At 42.2% G+C, this 22500-nt stretch overlaps 1 protein-coding gene across 3 annotated transcripts in view; it reads left to right on the top strand.

Moving 5' to 3' along the window:
* The window catches only part of LOC123509313 (glucoside xylosyltransferase 2-like), a 70866-nt gene that overhangs the window by 2297 nt on the left and 46069 nt on the right, over nt 1-22500 (top strand). For all 3 annotated transcript variants that reach the window (XM_045263541.1, XM_045263540.1, XM_045263538.1), the window contains exon 2: nt 13760-13868. In XM_045263541.1, coding sequence (XP_045119476.1) covers nt 13760-13868 — 109 coding nt within the window. The remainder of the gene's footprint in view (nt 1-13759; nt 13869-22500) is intronic.

Genomic DNA, 22500 nt, shown 5'->3' on the forward strand with positions numbered 1-22500 from the left:
AATTTACCCACTAAATGTCTCAAAATGGTAAGAATTTTACGATTAGTTCTCTCTACCAATCCATTGGAAGCAGGATGGTAGGCAGTGATGAAAGTTTGAGTAATGTGAAATTGTTGACAAATTTTCTGAAGCACTTCATTTTTAAATTCTGCACCATTATCACTAAGCAATACTGAAGGAGTAGTGTAAGGGCAAATAAAATGAGAAACAAAAGCATGTGCAACGCTAGAAGCAGATTTGTTAGGCAAAGGAATGAGTACTGTGTATCGGCTGAAATGATCTACGCATACTAGGACATACACAGAGCCTTGTGTGCTACGAGGGAGCTGTAACAAATCAATCGCTACTGTCTCAAACGGACATGCGGGAGTAGGATACTCTTGAATAGGAGCAGTCTTGGTATTTCCTTTATTGAGAGCACAACCAACACACTGAGAAACATGATTAGTGATGTCTCGTGACATATTTGGCCAATAATACTTAGTACGTGCCATTGCAATGGACTTATCACGACCAGGATGACCTGCGTGAGGGAGATCATGAATAAGAGACAGTACTGTCGGAATCAAACTATCTGGAATGACAAGTTGAGTCACTAGTTGATCATCAATCATTACTTTACGTAGCAAGATGTCATCTTGTAAGCTAAATTCAGACAAGGGAACAGGCAATTTTGGCAAAACAGAGTGATCATCAAACTGTAAACACTGGATGACTTTAGACAAGGTAGGATCACTTTTCTGAGCACTGGCTAATTCAGCAAGGGAAAAATTTGACACTTGAGTAATTGAAGTAACTGCAACATTGCGGGACAACGCATCCGCTACTAAATTAGCGCGACCCGGCAGGTATTTGATGTCAGGATTAAATTCTTCAATGGTGAGGAACCATCTAGCTAGACGGCCAGATAAATTTTGCCTTTGAAAAGTTGTGTGACGGCAACATGGTCAGTATACACAGTAATTGGATAACCATAAATGATGTCACGGAAATGTTTAAGAGACCAAACTAATGCGAGAGCTTCTAGATTTGTTACTGAATAACGTGATTCACAAGCATTAAGTACACGACTCGCGAAGGCAATGACTTGGGGACGACTACCCGGAACTTGTTGCATCAGGACAGAACCAATACCTTGAGACGATGCATCTGAACAGATCACAAAAGGCAAGGAGTAGTCAGGAAATGATAATACTGGAGCTTGTGTAAGAGCTGATTTAAGAACAGTGAAGCTGTAGTCATGAGTTGCATTCCAATGAAAGGGCACATCTTTCTTCAGAAGACGCGTTAGTGGAGACGCAATAGTGGCAAAATTCTTAATGAACGCACGATAATATCCTGCTAATCCCAAGAAAGATCGGACATTGTTAGTCGTGGTTGGGGTAGGAAAGTCTTGAACAGCTTTGACTTTAGCGTTCGTAGTGTGAATACCATGGCGATCCACAACATGGCCAAGAAATTCAATACGAGAACGCAAGAATTGACATTTTGTGATGTTAAGCTTAAGACCAGCTTCTATGAATTTCTGTAACACTAGAGCAAGTTTGTGAAAGTGACTGTCTAAATCTTTAGAGACTAAAATTAAATCATCAAGATAGACAAACAAACCATCGCCAATAAGACCTTGGAAGAGTGAATTTACTAGTCGTTGGCAGGTTAGTGGAGAGTTACGAAGACCCATGGGGCAACGAAGCCACTCAAAATGACCTTTTGGCGTAGAAAATGCAGTAATGGGTCTGCTACTTGGAGACAATGGAATTTGCCAAAATCCACTTTTCAAGTCAAGTGTTGTGAATACTGTATTGTCCTTACCGATGGACTGTAAAATGTCACTAAGTACTGGTAAGGGATAATGGTCAGGAATTGTGACTTGGTTAACTTTCCTAAAATCAATGACTGCACGGTAAGAACCATCTTTCTTTGGCACAAGGAAGAGAGGTGAGTTCCATGGAGAGTACGACTCTTGAATAATACCTTCATCAAGCATGCCTTGCACTAATTTTTGAGCTACTTGACGCTGAGAATGAGGCAAGCGATAAGATGGAACATGGATAGGGCGCGTGTTAGGCTGAAGGTCAATGTGATGCTGTACACGGTCAGTAACTCCTAAAGGTTCACCTGGTAAAGCAATAGCTTGTCTGTGAGCTACAAGAATGTCATAGAGACGCTGTGCTTCTGCAGGAAAATCTGCAACTTTGACATGTGCCTCCAACTGAGTGATCAGTTCAGCTGAAGAGCAGGAACTAGCAGACTGTGAATCTACAGCTCCTATCAAAGGTGAAAAGAAGCTTCATCTATCACACTAAAGGAACCAAGGTGCACGCCATCTTTAAGCGTAATGGACGAACCTGTGAGATTAGTGACTAAAGCATCAGTAAGGTGACCACATCGCATGGTAGAGAGTGTACCTTCTAAAGCTAAACGCTGAATTCTGGCACTATCAGAATGTGAGATCACGCATGCACGAAGAACACGCACTGGAACTTTAGTTGCTGAAGTAGGACCTATAAACTGGTCACCAACAATGACAGCCGCACAACAATCCGAGGAGACAGAACGTTTCGACTCCGGGGACGAAGGTGCTAAGTTTGACTGCGGGGACGAAGGATTCTGAGTACGCTGCGGTAACAGTGCTTCGTCAAAAGCAGGTAGACATGACTGTTCAAAATGTACGCGTGGTGAGGCAACTGTAAGAACAGAAACAGGCGAGTCTGAAGCATAATACATGAATCCATTATGGCTGACAGCATGATAACGGGGAAATATTGTAATATCATGTTTAACTAACTCATCATAGCCAAAGAGAGCATCACAGTTCAACACAAAATTTGTTACTACAAAAATTTTACATCAAAGGTATAATCATGATTATGAAAGGACACAGGCAAAGTTACTGAACCAATAATATTGAGAGGAGAGCCTTGAGCTGCATGAAAAATCTGGTTCTCTTTTGATAGAGGAACATTATACAATTTATTAAGGTGCTGGTAAGCACGTTCTGTCAGTAAGATACAGTCAGCTCCTGTATCAATGTAAACTGTGAAAGGAGAGCCATAAGTGTACATTTGCAAATGAAGACGTCGCGCCGTTGCAGCAATAACTGTAGGAATCGACGGGACTGGCATGTCTGAGAGAATGTCTACGTTATGGGAGAAGAATGCTGGCGCCGGTAAAAATTTGACTGTGGTGAAGACACAGTAACATGTTGCTGACGCTGAAGGCGTTGAATTTTAAAGCATTCTTCAGAAGAATGATTACCTGGACCATGAATAAGGCAAGACTTAGGTGGTCTTTCAGGAATTGGACGCGACGCAGGACGTCCCTGCCGAGAAGACGATCTCGGGCGACTGGGCACAGAGCGTGTGACATGACGGAAGTCTTGAAGAGACTCATAGCGAGAAAGACGCTGAGCTGAGGGAGAACGCGCTGCATTTTTTTTCATGACGCTGTCGCAAAAAACAACGTTTAATGGTATGTCCCTGTTTGTAACAGTAAGTACAGGCATACACAGCATTAGGCAGTAGTCACCTGCCGCCCGGTGGAATACTCCAGGAGAGGTACTTACGGGGATGTAGGCAGTGCTGCAGACTGAGTGATTCCCCGTGTCCTCTCTTCCCGGTTCCCTTTGTGGTCTCATTTATACAATTGAGCAGCTGCAGCCTGCCCTCTAAAGACAACTTCTACTACTTCCTACACTACACTACAACACCTTACACTTTTACACTCTTCAAATCAAAATTTAATAATGGCTTCACCACGCCCTGCCTCGGAGTCCCCTCTGGGAGGGACCATAAATGTCCCCAGGTCGGACTGCCCTCTGCTGTCGACCTTGGGTGTCTTGACACTTCATCTAATACTTTCACTATCAATTTCTGCAACATTCGTGGCCTTCGTTCTAATTTTCAATCTGTGGAACACCACCTCTCCTCTACTAAACCTCATCTTCTCTTCCTAACTGAAACACAGTTGTCTGTGACTACTGACAGCAGCCCCTTTTCTGTTCCCTCCTACTTGCTCTATCCTCATTTTCAATCCAAAGCTGGATGTTGCGCATACGTGCGTAACGACACCACTTGCTCTCGTGCCCACAATCTTGAATCTTCAGAATTTTCTACCATCTGGCTAAGACTTCAATGTCACTCTCTAACTAAATTCATCTGTGCTGTATACCTCTCACCTAATTCCTCTGACTATGTAAAATTCTTTGACTATTTGACTTCCAAGGTGGAGCACATCTTATCTCACTTTCCTTTTGCTGAGATCTCCATTTTAGATTTCAATGTTCACCACCAGCTTTGGCTTTCATCTTCTTTCACTGACCAACCTGGTGAACAAACCTTCAACTTTGCTATCCTTCATGACCTAGAGCAGCTAGTGCAGTTCCCTACCCGTATTCCTGACCGCCTTGGAGACACGCCCAACATTCTTGATCTTTTCCTAACCTCCAACCCTTCTGCTTACTCTGTTAAACTTTCCTCTCCGTTGGGCTCCTCCGACCACAATCTAATTTCCGTTACCTGTTCTATCACTCCAGTGCAGCCTCAGGACCCGCCTAAGCGGAGGTGCTTCTGGCATTTTAACTCTGCTAAGTGGGAGGAACTAAGGCAGTACTATTCTGATTTCCTTGGGATGATTATTGTTTTCATGTCAGAGATCCTTCTCTTTGTGCCGAGCGCATAACAGAGGTGATTATCTCTGGCATGGAGCTATACATTCCTCATACTTTCTCTAACCCTAAAGCTAAAAAGCCTTGGTTTAACTCTGCTTGTTCTCGTGCTGTCAATGATAGAGAGGCGGCTCACAAACGGTTCCGTAGCCATCCAACTGCTGAAACTCATGCCCTATATATTTCTGCCCGTAATCATGCCAAATCTATTCTCCAACTTACTAAAACTCTTTCATCAATAGAAAATGTCAAAGTCTTTCCAATTCTAACTCCTCTCGAGATTTCTGGCATCTAGCCAATAATATCTCTAACAACTTTACTTCTTCGTCTTTCCTCCTTTACTTCATCCAGATGGCTCTACAGCTGTCTCTTCTTTTCTAAAGCTGAACTCTTCGCTCAAACCTTTGCTACCAACTCAACTTTGGATGATTCTGGGCATATTCCTCCTACTCCTCCACCCTCTGACTACTTCATCCCTAAAATTAAAATTCTTTATAAAGACGTTTTCCTGGCCCTCTCTGGCCTTGATTCTCGGAAGGCTTACGGTCCGGATGGAGTCCCTCCTGTTGTTCTCAAAACTGTGCTTCTGAACTCGCTCACTGCCTGGTCAAACTCTTTCATCTGTGTCTCTACTTCTATTTATCCTTCTTGCTGGAAGTTTGCTCACATTCAACCTGTCCCTAAAAAGGTGACCACTCCAATCCTTCTAACTACCGCCCTATAGCTTTGATTTCCTGCCTTTCTAAAGCCTTTGAGTCTATCCTTAATAGGAAGATAATGAGGCATCTATCAGCTCACAACCTTCTCTCTGATTGCCAGTATGGTTTCCGTAAAGGCAGATCTACTGGTGATCTTCTTACTTTCCTAACTGAATCTTGGTCATCCTCTTTAGGGACTTCGGTGAAACCTTTGCTGTCGGCCTTGACATATCGAAAGCCTTCGATAGAGTCTGGCACAAATCTTTAATTTCTAAACTACCCTCCTACGGATTCTATCCTTCTCTCTGTACCTTCATCTCCAGTTTCCTTTCCGATCGTTCTATTGCTGCTGTAGTAGACGGTCACTGTTCTTCCCTAAAACTATCAACAGTGGTGTTCCACAGGGTTCTGTCCTATCACCCACTCTCTTTCTATTATTCATCAATGATCTCCTAAATCTGACTCAATGCCCTATCCACTCCTATGCTGATGATACCACCTTGCATTATTCAACAGCGTTCAACAGACGCCCAACCCAACAACAATTAAATGACTCAAGGCGAGATGCTATAGGACGCCTAACTTCTGATCTTTCACTTGTTTCTGATTGGGGCAGAGAAAACCTGGTTTTGTTCAATGCCTCAAAACTCAATTTCTACAACTATCTACTCGACATAACCTTCCAGACAACTATCCTCTCTTCTTCAATAACACTCAACTTCCCTCTCCTCTACATTAAACACACTCGGTCTATCCTTCACTAAAAATCTAAACTGGAAATTTCACATCTCTACTCTTGCTAAATCAGCTTCCAAGAAGTTAGGTGTCCTGTGGCGTCTTCGTCCATTTTTCTCTCCTCCCAGCTGCTTGCTCTGTACAGGGCCTTATCCGCCCGTGTATGGAGTATGGCTCTCATGTCTGGGGATCCACACACAGCTTTACTAAACAAGGTGGAATCTAAAGCTTTTCGTCTTATCAACTCTTCTCCTCTAACTGACTGTCTTGATTCTTTAAGTCACCGCCGCAATGTTGCATCTTTATCTGTCTTCTACCGCTGTTTTCATGCTGTCTGCTCTTCTGAACTTGCTAACTGCATGCCTTCCCCTCCTGAAGTGATGTTAGAGTTGCGAATACTGTCTTCACATTGTTGCAAGAATTGTAAAGGAGAATACTGAGAGATGTCATCACCACCAAACTTCTGGATTGAAGGATCATGGTGTAAGAGTTTAAAAGTTGGAGCAAGCACAGGGCTTTGAAACAATGTAGAAGGAACAGGAGGGCATTAGCAGTAGTAGTAGGAGTTGTAGTAGTAGATGTAGTAAGGGTAGAAGTAGTAGTAGTAGTTGTAGTAAGAGTAGTAGTCATAGTAGTGACAGTAGCAACTGTGGTAGTAGTAGTGTTATTATCATGAGAAGACATGGTGCAAGAATAAAGCTTACCACAGCGTAGCAACATAAAAATAAAATAAGTAAAACAGCAATAAAGTAAGGTGTTATAGTTACACTCTGAAGCAAAATGGAAGTAACTACGTCCAGGGCTCACTCAAAAACACACTTGGGCAGTACATCTCGTAGCACCAAGTGGAGTACAGAGCACAGCACAGTCAAGCTAGGACGGACGAAAATATTATTTTTCATAATACACCAGGCATTGCAATTGGTATCAAAAGTACATGGAAGTACTGCTGAGAAAACTTCATGCAGTGATTTCAATACTGAATAAAAAAATTAGAGATGGTACAATTATAAAAATAAATATAACACTTGGGACAAGATGCAAATCAAGCATGAGATACTCAAAAATAATTCACTAGAGTGGTTATACTGAAAAACACTCAATAAGTATTCAATGGAACACAATGACATACATTACCATACACCATACACTGGCTGGAGTATCAGCAGCAATGAAAACACATCAGACAGACATTTCATAATCAGATGCAGTAGTAGTCTCAGTCTGCGATGAAAATCCAGGCATGAACATACAAAAATATAATGAAAATCACACAAACATAAAAAAAAAAAAAAAAAAATCAACGGAAAAAAAATTCACAGGAAAATAATCGTAGGTAGTGTAAGAAAAATAATACTGAAAATAAAATAACTAGCCAACAGCATGGGCAGATAGAAAATGCAGAGAGAAAACAATGAAGTATAAGCAGAAAGCAATAGAAGAAAGCAAGAAACAAACAAGAAACAGAAAAATTTCAAGGTCACTCAAGGAGCGTAATAAAATAACAATGCACAAAAAACACTGTTGCACTTGTAAATAACACTGTAGCACTAGCAAATTAAAGAAAATGCATCAAATAATTGAGCTTATGAGGCTGCAAGGGTAATATAATAAAAAGCAGGCCTACACACAGGAAAAACATATGGTACTAGGCTACAAAGACATTTAAAGCATCCGCGGCTGTGATAGCCAATCTGAGACAAGGGCAAGGTGCCGTAACGAATCACCGAAGAGCCCGGGAAAATATCAAGATGGCGGCCAGACAGGAGCCAATCAGAGCACAAGATACAGGTAGCAGCGTCCCACAGCCAATGGGAGAAGCTGAAACATTCAAACATTAAGAGACACAGGAAGACGCTAGAATTAATGGCGCCAAGGCGAGAAAAAGCAGATTAAAATGCAATAAACACCACAAGATAAACTCACTGACTTACCCTGAAGGAACTAACCCAACGTATCTGTGTAGAAGGGAGCGTCAGATGAGGTGTGGAGTAGCTGAGAAGCATAAGATGGCGCCAGGACGGACCTTGGCGGGAAAACACACTGTAATCGCCTAAAAAAAAAAAAACTCACAGCAAGCACAAAAGTATATGTTATACTTATACAAAAGACGGCAGAAGCTGGAGGGATGGCGGAGGGGCTGACAGGTGGCGACTTGAAGCACAGCTCACGAGAGAGCGAAGTAATGCATGACGTCTCGCTGCGTAGCAGGAAAATGCACGTGGCATCACAAGACTACGTAAGGGCACAGCAGTCTATCAGGCAGACAGCAGGGAGGAAGCTGCAGGCAGAAACTTGCGAACGAAGCTGTAGGTAGGAAGATCCAAGCGTCGAGAAGCCCACGTGAGACAGCAGGCAGTGGCAGGCCAAAATACAGCAGACAAGGCAGAGCTGCAGGAGGCTGGAGACAGCAAGGCACAATACAGCAAGAAACAGCTGACATTCCCGTAGCTGTAGGAAGATCCAAACGTTGAGAAGCCTACGTAAAACAGCAGGCAGAGACAACAGCCACTAGGCACAACAACGGGCGAGACAAGGCAGGAGCGGCCATCTTGTCTCCAGTCTACACCATGGCGTCACCGGCACAGTCCTCATGAGTCACTCGCATATCACTGGCCTTCACCGCTGCTACCAATTATGTGGTAGTTGTCGTAAAACAGGGGTAGCATGGAGACACCTGAGTCCATTATGAAAGTGTATTTACGGTAGCACAATACACAACAAGTGTAAACCGAGCGAAACGAGAGGCAGGAGGCGTAGCGTGTCGCCTCAGGCGGCGGCGAGCGAGGACTCTTGAGGGAAGGACGTGACGTCAGACAGAAAGGGAGTATGGGATGAAAACAAAGAAGAAGAAAGCCTTGTGCAGCGTGGCCGCAGGAGTAGGGGAGGCATGCAGTTAGCAAGATCAGTAGAACAGTTACCATGAAAATAGCAACATTTCGGCGGTGAGAAAGAGACTGAAGACAGTTAGTCAGAGGAGGGGAGTTGATGAGACGAAGAGCTTTCGATTCCACCCTATCAAGCAAAGCTGTGTGACTGGAACCCCCCCAAACATGCGAAGAGTACTCCATACAGGGACGGATAAGGCTCTTATACAGAGTAAGCAGTTGGAGGGGCGAGAAAAACTGGCTAACATAACTACGCTTGTTGATGCATGCCCCCCAACACACACAATTGAGAGTGACTAAGGCAACAGGTTCCAGCTCTAGCTCCTTCACGGGAAACAATCACAATGGATCCTGATACTCTGAAAGTGTTTCTCAGCTTGCAAGGAAAAGCATTTCTTGCAGCCATGGACATCATGATGAAGGCATGAATGGTTTCATTGGAGATTACGGTCGGTCATCTTGTCAATAACCTCGAGTTTACCTGGCAGAAGTTCACGACGTGAATATCGAAAATATAACTCTTGAAAAACCGAACCATGAAAACAGTCCCCTGATTGACAGTTACAAGTCCTGACCTGGAGCGATGACTTAACTATCAGGAGGGCTACAGTCGTCACCTGAACCTGCGCTTCTGTGTTGTTCATGAACTGAGTGCAAGTGAGACATGGGAAGAAACAGCAACACTGGTGCAGAAAACAACTGAAGACAAACTACAATTCCTACCATGAATTTTAAATGCATTTACCAAATATTGTTAACACAAATTGAAATCAAAACTCACAATTACATAAACAACGATAAAACAGACCACCTCCCCATACTTTCACAATTTAGGTTGCAAAACGTGACGAATATGGTTCCAAACTTTACTCACAAAAGATGTTTCACAAGCACAGCATATGAAAATTTTAGTAATGAATTTGCTCTTTTGAACTGGTCGCCTGTTGTTGAATTTCTTCTTTCCAATTCATCGTACAATATTTTTTCCACTATTTCAACACTTTTTTCAAAAAACATGTCTCAGGTAAACATGTGCATATAAACCATAAATGTTAACATATATCATACCAGCATTTGAAAAAAAACACAGGTTAGAAAGGTTATCTTTAAAAATAGCTAATAACATTTCGACTAATGTACAAAGCATACAGAATCAAACTAACTACTCTGTTGAGAGCTGCTAAGAAACAAAACCATGAAGATAAACTACAACAAATGCAAGGTAAGCCTAAGTCACATTGGAAATCTATTAATGAAATTCTTGGCAAGGTCATCAAGTAGTCATACAAATGATATAACACTACTTTGCAATAACACTACAGATCAATTCAATGAACATTTCTTATAATATTGAAGTTTTGTGACCAGCAACGGAGTTCACATTCAGAAGCAATATTCATCCACCCCTCTGTCCTTTTCTTAGCATCTAACTACTATAGATTCTACTGAAACAGAAATATTTAACAGATATGAAGAGTAGCACAGCAGGATGTGACGATATTTCTCCCAAACTACTCAAGCCCACTCTATCTTCTATCTATCTTCCACTAACACACATACTTATCAATCTTTGTTTTTATTTGGCGTTTTTCCATATAATATTAAACACACCAAGGTGATACTGTAACTGGCCACTCATCATCACATACTTCTGGATAAATTATAATACATTGGAATAAGGAAAACTCCTTCTCCGCTGTTTAATGGTTATATCAGTCACAGGTACAATATGTTTATCGCAACTCCGTTTATTCATCTCTTAAGCCTGCCACTAAAGAAGCGTTTAAGGAATCTGTACTAGGGCTCATACCTTTTCTTATCCATACCAATGACATCAATCATTCTGGCTTAAGATTTAGATATACTGTATGTACGTGCCGATGACTCAAATCTTTTATTAGCCAATACAAAGATCAATTCATTACACCAAAACCTGCAACATTTAAAGTCTAATAACCTGAATACTAATATCCCATTTTCTTTTAAATCGTTCAATAAAGTGCTATATTCGCACAGTTTTTCTGAAAGGCGAACCAATCCAACGTGTTTCTCGTATTAAATTTCTAGGTGTCAACATCAATAACGATGTAAACTAGTTTTATCATATTATTCAGCTATATGCAAAAAAAAAAATGTGGGATACTGTATCAGGTTCGACAAAACGATGAGTCTATGCTAAGTACCTGTTATCTTCACCTAATTCACTGTGGCTCAAGTAAGAGAATCCACATAGACCAATTTTTAAGAATATTATCAGTTGCCGAAGTAAAGTTATTAGATGTATTCTATCTAGGGAAAATTCTAAATCTGCTAGTCATATTTGAATGTCAAATTTCCGGCTCAGTAGGAGGTATTTCATGTCATCACTCATCTACAAAAATATCAATACATAATCAATACATAATAATGTTTTTAGTTTTATAGATAATGCACGTAACACCAGAGGGAATAATAATGTTAATCTGGTATATCCGCAGTCTAGTACAACATTCTACAATACAAGTATGTGATGGTCTTCATTTATAGAATTCCCTGCCTACCGATCTCAAGACGTTGCTATGTACTGATAATAAAAAGTTATTTGTATTCTTGTCAGTCATCCACATTACTTTATTATATTCATATTCTATACTTTTAGTTACTATTCATCAATATGTCTCATATTCATATTTATTATAATATGTTTACTGTAAACTGTCTGTACTCGTGTTTCTAGTCTCTATTTTTATTTTTCTTATTTTTTTTCCCTGATATGTATGTCTCATACTCCCTGTTATAACATGTTTATTGTAATAATTACCTGCACTTTTGCCTATCTGATTTATATATCTATCTATCTATCTATCTATCTATCTATCTATATATATATATATATATATATATATATATATATATATATATATATATATATATATATATATATATATATATATATATATATATATACACTTGAGCCTTCATCACCTGAATCTCATGCACTTTATATTTCTGCCCGAAATCATGCCAAGTCTCTTCTGCAACTTGCCAAACACTCCTTCATAAATAGAGAATGCCAAGATCTTTCAAACACAAACTCTCTTCGAGCCTTCTGGCATCTCGACAAAAATATCTCCATTAACTTGACTTCTTCATTTTCCCTTCTTTATTTAATCATGATAGCACAACTGCATCAAATATCTATCAAACCTTCGCAAACAATTCCACCTTGGATGATTCTGGGCTTGTCCCTCTTTCTCCTCCTCCCTCTGAGTAGTTCATGCCTTCAATTAAAGTTCTTCGTAATGATGTTTTCCATGCCCTCGCTGACCTAAACCCTCAAAAGGTTTACGAACCCTATGGTGTCACTCCTATTGTTCTAAATAAACTGTGCTTCGGTGCTTGCACCTTGCCTGGCCAAATTCTGTTCTATTCTATCTATTGACTCCTACCTTTCCTGCATACTGGAAGTTTGACTACTTTCAGCCTGTTCCTAAAAATGGTGACCGTTGTAATCCTTCAAACTATCGTCCTAGAGATTTAATTTCTTGTTTTTTTAAAGGATTTGAATCTATCCTCAATAGAGAGATTCTTAAACATTTGTCACTTCAGTGTTCTTTCTCTCTGATCGCCAGTATGGCTTCCGTCAGGGCAGCTCTACTGGTGAACTGGCTTTTCCTTGGTCATCCTCTTTTAGAGATTTCGGTCAAACTTTTGCTGTCGCGATAAACATATCAAAAGCCTTTGATAGAGTCTGGCACAAAGGTTTGATCTCAAAACTGCTCTCCTACGTTTCTGTCCTTCTCTCTGCAACTTTTTCTGAAGTTTCCTGTTCGACCGTTCTGTTGCAGCCGTAGTAGACGGCCACTCTTCTTCTGAATGTATTAACAGTGGTGTTCCACAGGGTTCTATCTTGTCACCCACTCTTTTTCTTCAATTCATTAGTGATCTTTTTAACCAAACTTCTTGCCCTATCCACTCCAACGCTGATGATGCCATTCTACATTTTTGTACTTCTTTTCAGAGATGACCAACCCTTCAGAAAGTCAACAGATCACGCAAGGAGGCCACATAACGCCTTACTTCTGATCTTTCTAAGATTTCTGATTGGGGCAGAGAAAACTTAGCAGTGTTCAGTGCCTCAAAAACTTAATTCCTCCACCTATCAACTCAACACAATCTTCCAGACACCTACCTCCTCTTCTTCAATGGCACTCTGCTGTACCCATCTTTGCACTGAATATTCTCAGTCTGTCCTTTGCTCATAATCTAAATTGGAAACTTCACATCTCATCTCTTGCTAAAACAGCTTCTATGAAGTTAGGCGTTATGAGGCGTCTCCGCCAGTTATTCACATCCCTCAAACTGCCAACTATGTAAAAGGGCCTTATCCGTCGTTGTATGGAGTACTCTTTGTATGCTTAAGGGATTTCCATTGACACAGTTTTATTAGATGGGGTAAAATCAAAAGCTTTTCGTCTCATCAACTCCTCTCCTCTGACTAATTGTCTTCAGCCTCTTTCTCATCCCCGAAATGTTGCGTCTCTTGATTTCTTTTGTCGCTATATTTATACTAACTGTTCTATTGATCTTGGTAACTACATACCTCTTCTCTTCCTGCAGCCTCACTGCACAAGGCTTTCATCTTCCCCTCACCTCTATTCTGTCCAACTCTTTAACACAAGACTTAATCAGTACTTGCAATCATTTATACCTTTTTCTAGTAAACTATGGAACACCCTCCCTGCTTCTGCGTTTCCATCTTCCTACAACTTTATGTTCTGTGTTGATAACAGATGAGGTTGCTGCAGAAGGTGTTGTACGTGCTGGCTCTGCTGATCATGACAGTCCAACTACGCACCTGGTTACAACACAAGTCACTCCCTGCTCCACTCGTCAGTCAGGGTAGGTGTGTGCTGCTTGTTACTGTGATCTGTGTTAATTCAGTTATTCCTGTCATTGCTATTTTTAGTTGTTGTTTTTAATAGAAGGAAAATGACATAGGAACAAAAAATATTAAGAAAGAATGCCCAAAGAGGTGCTGGTCCCAGAAAAGGTCCTAAAGATTTAGCCAAATGTATAGGATAAATGTCATGGGACCTCCTTCCTGAATTAGTTGAAATAGACATAGATACAGCAATACAAAAACACACAGGGAGTTCCACAATTTACCAGAGAAAGAGATGAATAATTAAGAATATTGATTTGATTACAGTTGTACAAAATAACGGTTAGAGAAAGAAGAGCTTTTTGCAGCGGATAAGTTAGGAAGATCAGAAGAGCTGTTAGTATGAAAATGGCGGTATAAGACAGCAAGAGATGCCACATTGCCGTGATGAGAAAGAAGATAAACACGATCATTCCGTAAAGCTCTTGATTCCATCCTACCTAAAATACGTCTCTTTATGAGTGGAAGCCCCTCATACATATGAAACATACTCCATACGTCTGCCCCCCATATATGTGAAAAATATTACAGACATAAATCTCCTGAACAGAGTTAGTAGTTGTGAGGGTGAGGGAAAACTACCTGAGACGACTCTGGCTACCTAAGTTCATAGAAGTTGTTTTAGCCAGAGATGAGATGAGAAGTTTCGAATTCAGAATATAAGTAAAGGGTACACCAAGTATGTTCAGTATAGAAAAAAGAACAACTGGAGATCATTACTTTGTGCCAGACTCTATCAAAAGCTTTCAATAGAGTTTGGCTTTACTGTTTTCACTGCCGAGCTGCATGACCACCTTTTGCGTTCTTGGGACGGTCCATGATATCACTTTGAACAAGACGTCTTCTACCTGGCTAACACCAGCTTTATTAGTCTTGGTAGTGCGTGCTTGCTCATAGACAAAGAAGGACTGGTGGGTTTACGTCTTATGTCTCTTTTTTTGTCCCTTGCCTTTCGTTGAAACTTGTGGTTCTAAATCTGAGGTTTCTGAAACGCAGAGCCACAACCCATGTTAACCCTTAGGTTCCTGTCAGCAACCAGTTTTCAATGTTGTTCCTGCGCATTCCAATTCTTCTAACACCGTATCTCAACACCGGCTGCTCAGATGTCTCGGAGTACGAGGCACGGGAATGTGCCTCCGTCAAACCTTTCTGTTGGACCTTCTTGTCAGGTAGGATCTGAAAACAGGGCTTTCTCCGATTCTACTGTTCGTTCTTCAGAATATCCTTTTTCTTGTGTTGTTCCCAATGTTCTTGCAACTGTGAATATGGATTTTTCCCAAGGCAAGCCGGCGGTCGATGGCACAATGTCTCCTCATTCCTCAGCTCCAGAGTTCATGCCTTCTGTGGACTGTAACCATTCCCTAGATCCTTCTTTTCGCTCTGGTTCTGATGGTGGGGAGTGCGTAGACACCACAGATCTCCTTGCTAAGTTCGGTTCTCGTGTGAGAGCTGCCACCTCTCGTTCCAGCTCTTCTCGTATCACTGTGTCTCCTCTTGTAGGGCCTTCTAATCTCCTGAGTTCTGAGTCAGATTAGTAAAGGTAAACGGAAGTTCCTCACAGTGATTCGCCTGTCACATGCTCATAAGTGGAGTTTTTAGAGATCTTCGAGCGTCTTGGAAGGAACTCTGTGCTTTGCCCTTCAGATTTTCTCCTAATTCCGTTTGCTTATAGGAGACTACATTGTGAAAGTACACTAACCCTGGTCCTATTCTTGATAAGGGTCACTGTCACGTGACTAGCTCAAGACTCGGCTATTTAACTTTAAATATGAATTTTCGATACCTTAATCATTATCAACTAGGTAACTGTAATACGAGTTTATGCTCATTTATTCCTTATCAGTATTGTTGATTACCACTGTCATTCATTAAATTGCTCATGTATAACGAGCCACGTCGCAAAAGCTTGCCCAATAGGGAGTCAGACAGAGGTTTCGTGTACCACTCCTTGGATTCCATCGGTACTCCACTTCAGTCAGCGAGCTGGGAGGATTTCCAGGAGCAGGCATGTGGATTGGCAAAACACTCCACCTTGCGAGACAACGAACCACTTCAGAGTTTGTGACCAGGATTCTATTAACTACACCGAGTGACAATGGTCCCGAAAACTCCGCAGTTACTCTCTGTGGAGTCACGCCGACGAAACTGCCACCCTGCATTCTACACCAATCTCAGTGTGAAGGAGGAGCTAGAACCCGGATTTAGTTGTGATTCTGCGTGCAACGACTGTTGTCTACACAAATGTTTGTCTCAGCATCTTTTGTGTATTATGTGTGTGTATGTAGGTGGAATCAAAACTGTGTATAATAAAGTTACGTTAGTACTTGAACGTAACCAATGGCTTTAATTTCCATCTTTACCTGGTTCTGTGGAAGGCGCCATCTGAGGCTCAACAACCAAAAAGAAATAGTTTTGCAAGGCTGGTAAGCTGTCGGGTTAGTGAGTTAAACTCCGACCTCTGGAAGGGTCTTGACAGTCACCACGGTGGCGCCGCTATCTTCGTTTGCTCCAATGTCCCTTTTGTGCCCATGTAGCTTCGCACCTCTCTGCAGGCTGTCATTGTCTAGGTTTTTCTTGGCAGATTCTATACATTGTATAGTCTTTATCTCGCTCCAGGTGTTCTTGTAGTAAGATCTGATATTGACACCTTTGCCCATGATCTTACTCCTCCTTACCTCTTGTTAGGATTTCGCCATCCGTTATGGGGAGGATGGTGCTATCAATTTACAGGGAATTTTAATTGCTTCTTTTACTGAGGATGAGGGTTTGAAACTCTTAAACTCAAGGGATGTGACGCACTTCCACAGTTAAACTTGGACATTTACTTCTACAGATATCTCACTTTCCACTTCTAATTATTTTCTTGACTTTACTAAATGGGTCCTACTGGATTTTCACGGGAGTGACCACTTTCCCATTTTAATGGAATCTGTAAATTCTGAATATCAGGCACGCCATCCTCGCTGGATTTCATTTAGACAAGGAGGATTGGCGGTGGTTTACAGACCGCAGCTCTAATATTCGTCCTCTGGCCGAATTTGGTACTTGTGGCGAGGCCGCAACGTATTTTTTTTATGCTTTACTCTTTGAAACCACTTAATTCATCTCCAAGACGTCTTGACGGTTTCCTAAGCGCCGTGAAAGAGAAGCGATCTACCTTCATCACAATCAAGGGCACTCTCATTGCTTGGATGATTTTCGACAAGCCCGTGCTCAAGCGTGGTGCACCTACAAGGAGGCTCAACATAATTCATGGAGGTCTTACCTTTCTTCAGTCACAGTTCAGACGTCAGTTACAGAAGTTTTTAACAAAGTCTGCAAGATCTCGACAAGTTTTCTCCTTCTCTTCTTCCTCCTTCTGTCTTTTTTTCCTGCTGGCTATGGCGGATGAAGGTGGAGAGGGTGAGTTCTGGCTGTCTTGGTGGCTGGTATTCTGGGCTTGGATCCTCGTTTTGCCTGGTGGGATGGCAATTTCTTTGTCTGAGTCTTCCGTGAAGCGTCGTTTTGTTTGGTTCAGGCTCATACATCGTACAGTCCGAGGTAAGGTGTTCTCAGTGGTGGGCGGACGTCACCGCCCTTTCATCTAGACCCACAGAGCAAGGCAGAGCGGCTCGCTGAAGGCTTTGCTAACTGCACAAAGGCCATGAACCTCCCCCCCTGCAACCAGAGAGGAATTGAGGAGACTACATACCAAAAGAGCAGTAGCCATTGCAACAGCATGTAACGAGAGGGCGGTTTCAGACACCCCATTCACACTCACAGACCTCCACAAAGCTCTCAAGACCGGAAGAGACACGTCCCCAGGCGCTGATGGATCACTCACTCTGTGATACGCCACACGGGGCCAGAGGGCCACACCGCTTAACTGAAACTTTTTAACGCCTCACTGCTCAAGAACAAGCTCCCATCCAGATGGAAAGAGGCCACCATCGGTCCCATCCCAAAGCCCAAAGAGCCAGGAGCCTACTGGCCCATCTCCCCCCCGTCTTGCATCTGTAAAACGATGGAAAGGATGATCCTCCCTCAGCGCCTACAAAGGGTCACCAGCCCTCTCCACCCAACTATATATGCTTACACAAAAGGCACAGGTACAGTAGAGTATCTCACCAGTCTCCTCAACTCTGCTGGCCAAGGCAAATGCACCACTGTTTTCCTCGACCTCGAGAAGGCGTTCGAGCTGGTGGACTGAACCGTCATTCTCTCCCGCCTCGCGAAGAAAGGAGTCAAAGGCCAACTTCTACGATGGACCAAGGACTACTTCGAAAACAGGAGAGCCCTCATGCGCTTCCAAGGACACAACTCACTCCCACACTACCATGAATACGGCACGTCACAGGGAAGTGCAATCAGCCCCTACCTCTTCAACACCCTCGCAAAGGCGTTCCTCGAATTCCCCTTGCCCCGAAGCTGTGAACACATCACATATGCGGACGACATCACCCTCGTCTGCACTGGACGGTACCACCATACACATAGTCAGCGCAGTCTTAATCTCATCGACAGGAGGTGCCACGAGCTTGGTCTCAAGCTTAACCTGAACAAGTCCAAAGCCATGGCGTTCGGGAGCCCAGTACCTGACACCCCTCTCATCACAGCAGGAACTGCCGTGGAGTGAGTTGAGACCCACCAGCACCTTGGAGTGTGGTTAGACAGAAAGCTAACCCTCAGGAATCAGGTTGAGTACCTCAAAAACAGGATGACCTCCAAGATCAATATCCTGAAAGCCATCACCAGCTACACCTCTTGCGCTAGCCACAGCGTCTGCACCATGCCTCATCGCAGACTCTCCACCACTACTTAATCAACTCGAACTCGTCCAAAATCAAGCCCTCCGACTGATTGTGTCCGCCCCTCGCCGGACCAAGGTCCTCAACCTGAGGGTCGAAACACAGTTGATGGCGATGATATATATATATATATATATATATATATATATATATATATATATATATATATATATATATATATATATATATATATATATATATATATATATATATATATATATATATATATATATATATTTCTGCCAAAAATCATGCCAAATCTGTTCTTCAATCGCTATACACTCCTTCATAAACACAAAGTGTCACAGTTTTTCAAACTCCAACTCTCCTTGAAACTTCTGGCACGTGGCCAAAAACATCTATAACTTTACTTCTTCATCTTTTCCTCCTTTATTTCAACCTGAGAGCACCACTCCCACCACTTTTATCTCTAAAGCTAAACTCTTTCTTCAGACTATTGCGAATTACTCTACCTTGGATGATTTTGGGTTTGTTCCTCCCTTTCCTCCTCCGTCTGACTATTTCATACCTTCAATTAAAATTCTTCGTAATGATGTTTTCCATGCACTCGCTGGACTAGACCCTAGGAAAGCTTTCGGACCTGATGGGATCTCTCCTTTCATTCTCAAAAACTGCTTCCGTGCTTACACCTTGCATGGTCATATTTTTCAAAAACCTGTCTATCGACTTCTATCTTTCCTTCTTGCTGGAAGTTTGCCTACATTCAGCCTGTTCCTAAAAAGGGTAACCGTTCTAATCCTTCAAACTACCAGCCTATAGCATTGATCTCTTGCTTGTCTAAAGTTGTTTAATTTATCCTCAATAGGAAGATTCTTAAACATCTGTCACTTCACAATCTTCTATCTGATCGTCATTATGGCTTCCGTCAGGACCACTCTACTGGTGATCTCTTGGCTTTCCTTACTGTGGTTTGGTCATCCTGTTTTAGATATTTCGGTGAAACTTTTGCCATCGCGATAGACATGTCAAAACCTTTTGATAGAATCTGGCACAAAGCTTTCAACTCAAAACTACCCTCCTGCGGCTTCTATCCATCTCTCTGTGATTTTACGTAAAGTTTCCTCTCCGACCATTCTGTTGCTGCTGTGCTAAACGTTTAGACCACTGTTCCTCTCCTAAATCTATCAATAGTGATGTTCCTCATGGTTCTGTTTTGTTACCCACTCTCTTCCTATCATTCATTAATCATTTTCTTAATCAAACTTCTAGCCCTATCCACTCCTACGCTGATGATACCACCCAACACTTTTTCTCAAGTCTTTTCAGAAACGACCAACCCTTCAGGAAGTCAACAAGTCACGCAGGGATGGCACAGAACGACTACCTTCTGATCTTTCTAAAATTTATCATTAGGGCAAGGAAATCTTAGTACTGTTCAATGTCTCAAAAAACTCAATGTGTGCGTGTGTGTGTGTGTGTGTGTGTGTGTCTGTTATGAATGACGAAGACTGGCCAAGGACAAGAAAACTGTGTGTATAAAAAAAAGCCCACTTAGTTCCCAGTCTCCTTACAGAGCCGATGGAATTAGCCAAAGGATAGGGACAAATATCTTGAAACCTCCCTCTTGAATGAAGTCAAGTCATAGGAAGTTGGAAATACAGACCCAGACAGGGAGTTTCACTGTTTACCAGAGAAAGGTATGAAAGACTGAGAGTACTGGTTAACTTTTGCGCTAGAGACTTTGACCGAATAGGGATGAGAGGAAGAAAAAAGCCTTGTGCAGCGTGGCCGCAGGAGGAGGGGAGGCATGCAGTTAGCATGATCAGTAGAACAGTTACCATGAAAATAGCGATAAAATATAGAAAGGGATGCAACATTTCGGCGGTGAGAAAGAGACTGAAGACAGTTAGTCAGAGGAGGGGAGTTGATGAGACGAAGAGCTTTCGATTCCACCCTATCAAGCAAAGTTGTGTGACTGGAACCCCCCCAAACATGCGAAGAGTACTCCATACAGGGACGGATAAGGCCCTTATACAGAGTAAGCAGTTGGAGGGCGAGAAAAACTGGCGGAGACGCCTCAGAACACCTAATTTCATAGAAGCTGTTTTAGCAAGAGATGAGATGTGAAGTTTCCAGTTAAGATTATGAGCAAAGGACAGACCGAGGATATTCATTGTGGAAGAGGAGACAGTTGAGTGTCATTGAAGAAGAGGGATAGTTGTCTGGAAGGTTGTGTCGAGTTGATAGATGGAGGAATTGAGTTTTGAGGCATTGAAAACTACTAGATTTTCTCTGCCCCAATCGGAAATTTTAGAAAGATCGGAAGTCAGGCGTTCCGTGGCGTCCCCGCGTGATCTGTTAATTTCCTGAAGGGTTGGACGTCTCTGAAAGAACGTGGAAAGATGTAGGGTGGTATCATCAGCGTAGGAGTGGATAGGGCAAGAAGTTTGGTTAAGAAGGTCATTAATGAATAATAGAAAGAGAGTGGGTGACAGGACAGAACCCTGAGGAACACCACTATTAATAGGTTTAGGAGAAGAACAGTAGCCGTCTACCACAGCAGCAATAGAGCGGTCGGAAAGGAAACATGAGATAAAGTTGCAGAGAGAAGGATAGAAGCCGTAAGAGGGCAGTTTTGAAATCAAAGCTTTATGCCAGACTCTATCAAAAGCTTTTGATATGTCTAACGCAACAGCAAAAGTTTCACCGAAATCTCTAAAGAGGATGACCAAGACTCAGTAAGGAAAGCCAGAAGATCACCAGTAGAGCGACCTTGACGGAAGCCATACTGGCGATCAGACAGAAGATTGTGAAGTGACAGATGTTTGAGAATCTTCCTATTCAGGATAGATTCAAAAACTTTAGACAAGCAAGAGATTAAAGCTATAGGACGGTAGTTTGAGGGGTTAGAACGGTCACCCTTTTAGGAACAGGCTGAATGTAGGCGAACTTCCAGCAGGAAGGAAAGGTAGAAGTCGATAGACAAAGTTGGAAGAGTTTGGCCAGGCAAGGTGCAAGCACAGATGCACAGTTTTTGAGAACAATAGGAGGGACCCCATCAGGTCCATAAGCCTTCCGAGGCTTTAGGCCAGCAAGGGCATGGAAAGCATCATTACGAAGAATTTTGATTGTAGACATGAAATAGTCAGAGGGAGGAGGAGAGGGAGGGACAAGCCCAGAATCGTCCAAGGTGGAGTTGTGAGCAAAGGTATGGGAAAAGAGTTCAGATTTAGAGACAGAAGAGATGACAGTGGTGCCATCAGGATGAAATAAAGGAGCGAAAGATGAAGAAGTGAAGTTATTTGAGATGTTTTTATCTAGATGCCAGAAGTCACGAGGAGAGTTTGAGTTTGAAAGATTTTGACATTTCCTGTTTATGAAAGAGTGTTTGGCATGATTCCGGGCAGAGATATAAAGTGCATGAGATTCAGGAGATGGAAGGCTCAAGTACCTTTTGTGGGCAACCTCTCTATCATGTATAGCACGAGAACAGGACGAGTTAAACCAAGGTTTAGAAGGTTTAGGTTGAGAAAAAGAATGAGGAATGTACGCCTCCATGCCAGATACTAACACCTCTGTTTTGCGTTCAGCACAAAGAGATGGGTCTCTGACACGGAAGCAATAATCATTCCATGGCCTGTTCATTCGTATACTGGAATGTCCAGGCACCCAAACCAGTGAGAAGGATTTATGACATGAATTCAGCTTATTAATGATGTTGCCCTGCATTTCAATACTCTATTGCCTGAAGGGCTGACATAGAGTCCGAAAAAATTACAATTGAATTATGAAGTGAATTTAAAGCATAATCTATGGGTTTGTTAATAGCAAAAATTTCAGC

This window comes from Portunus trituberculatus, chromosome 26 (assembly GCF_017591435.1).
Source record: "Portunus trituberculatus isolate SZX2019 chromosome 26, ASM1759143v1, whole genome shotgun sequence".
NCBI classification, from domain to species: domain Eukaryota; kingdom Metazoa; phylum Arthropoda; class Malacostraca; order Decapoda; family Portunidae; genus Portunus; species Portunus trituberculatus.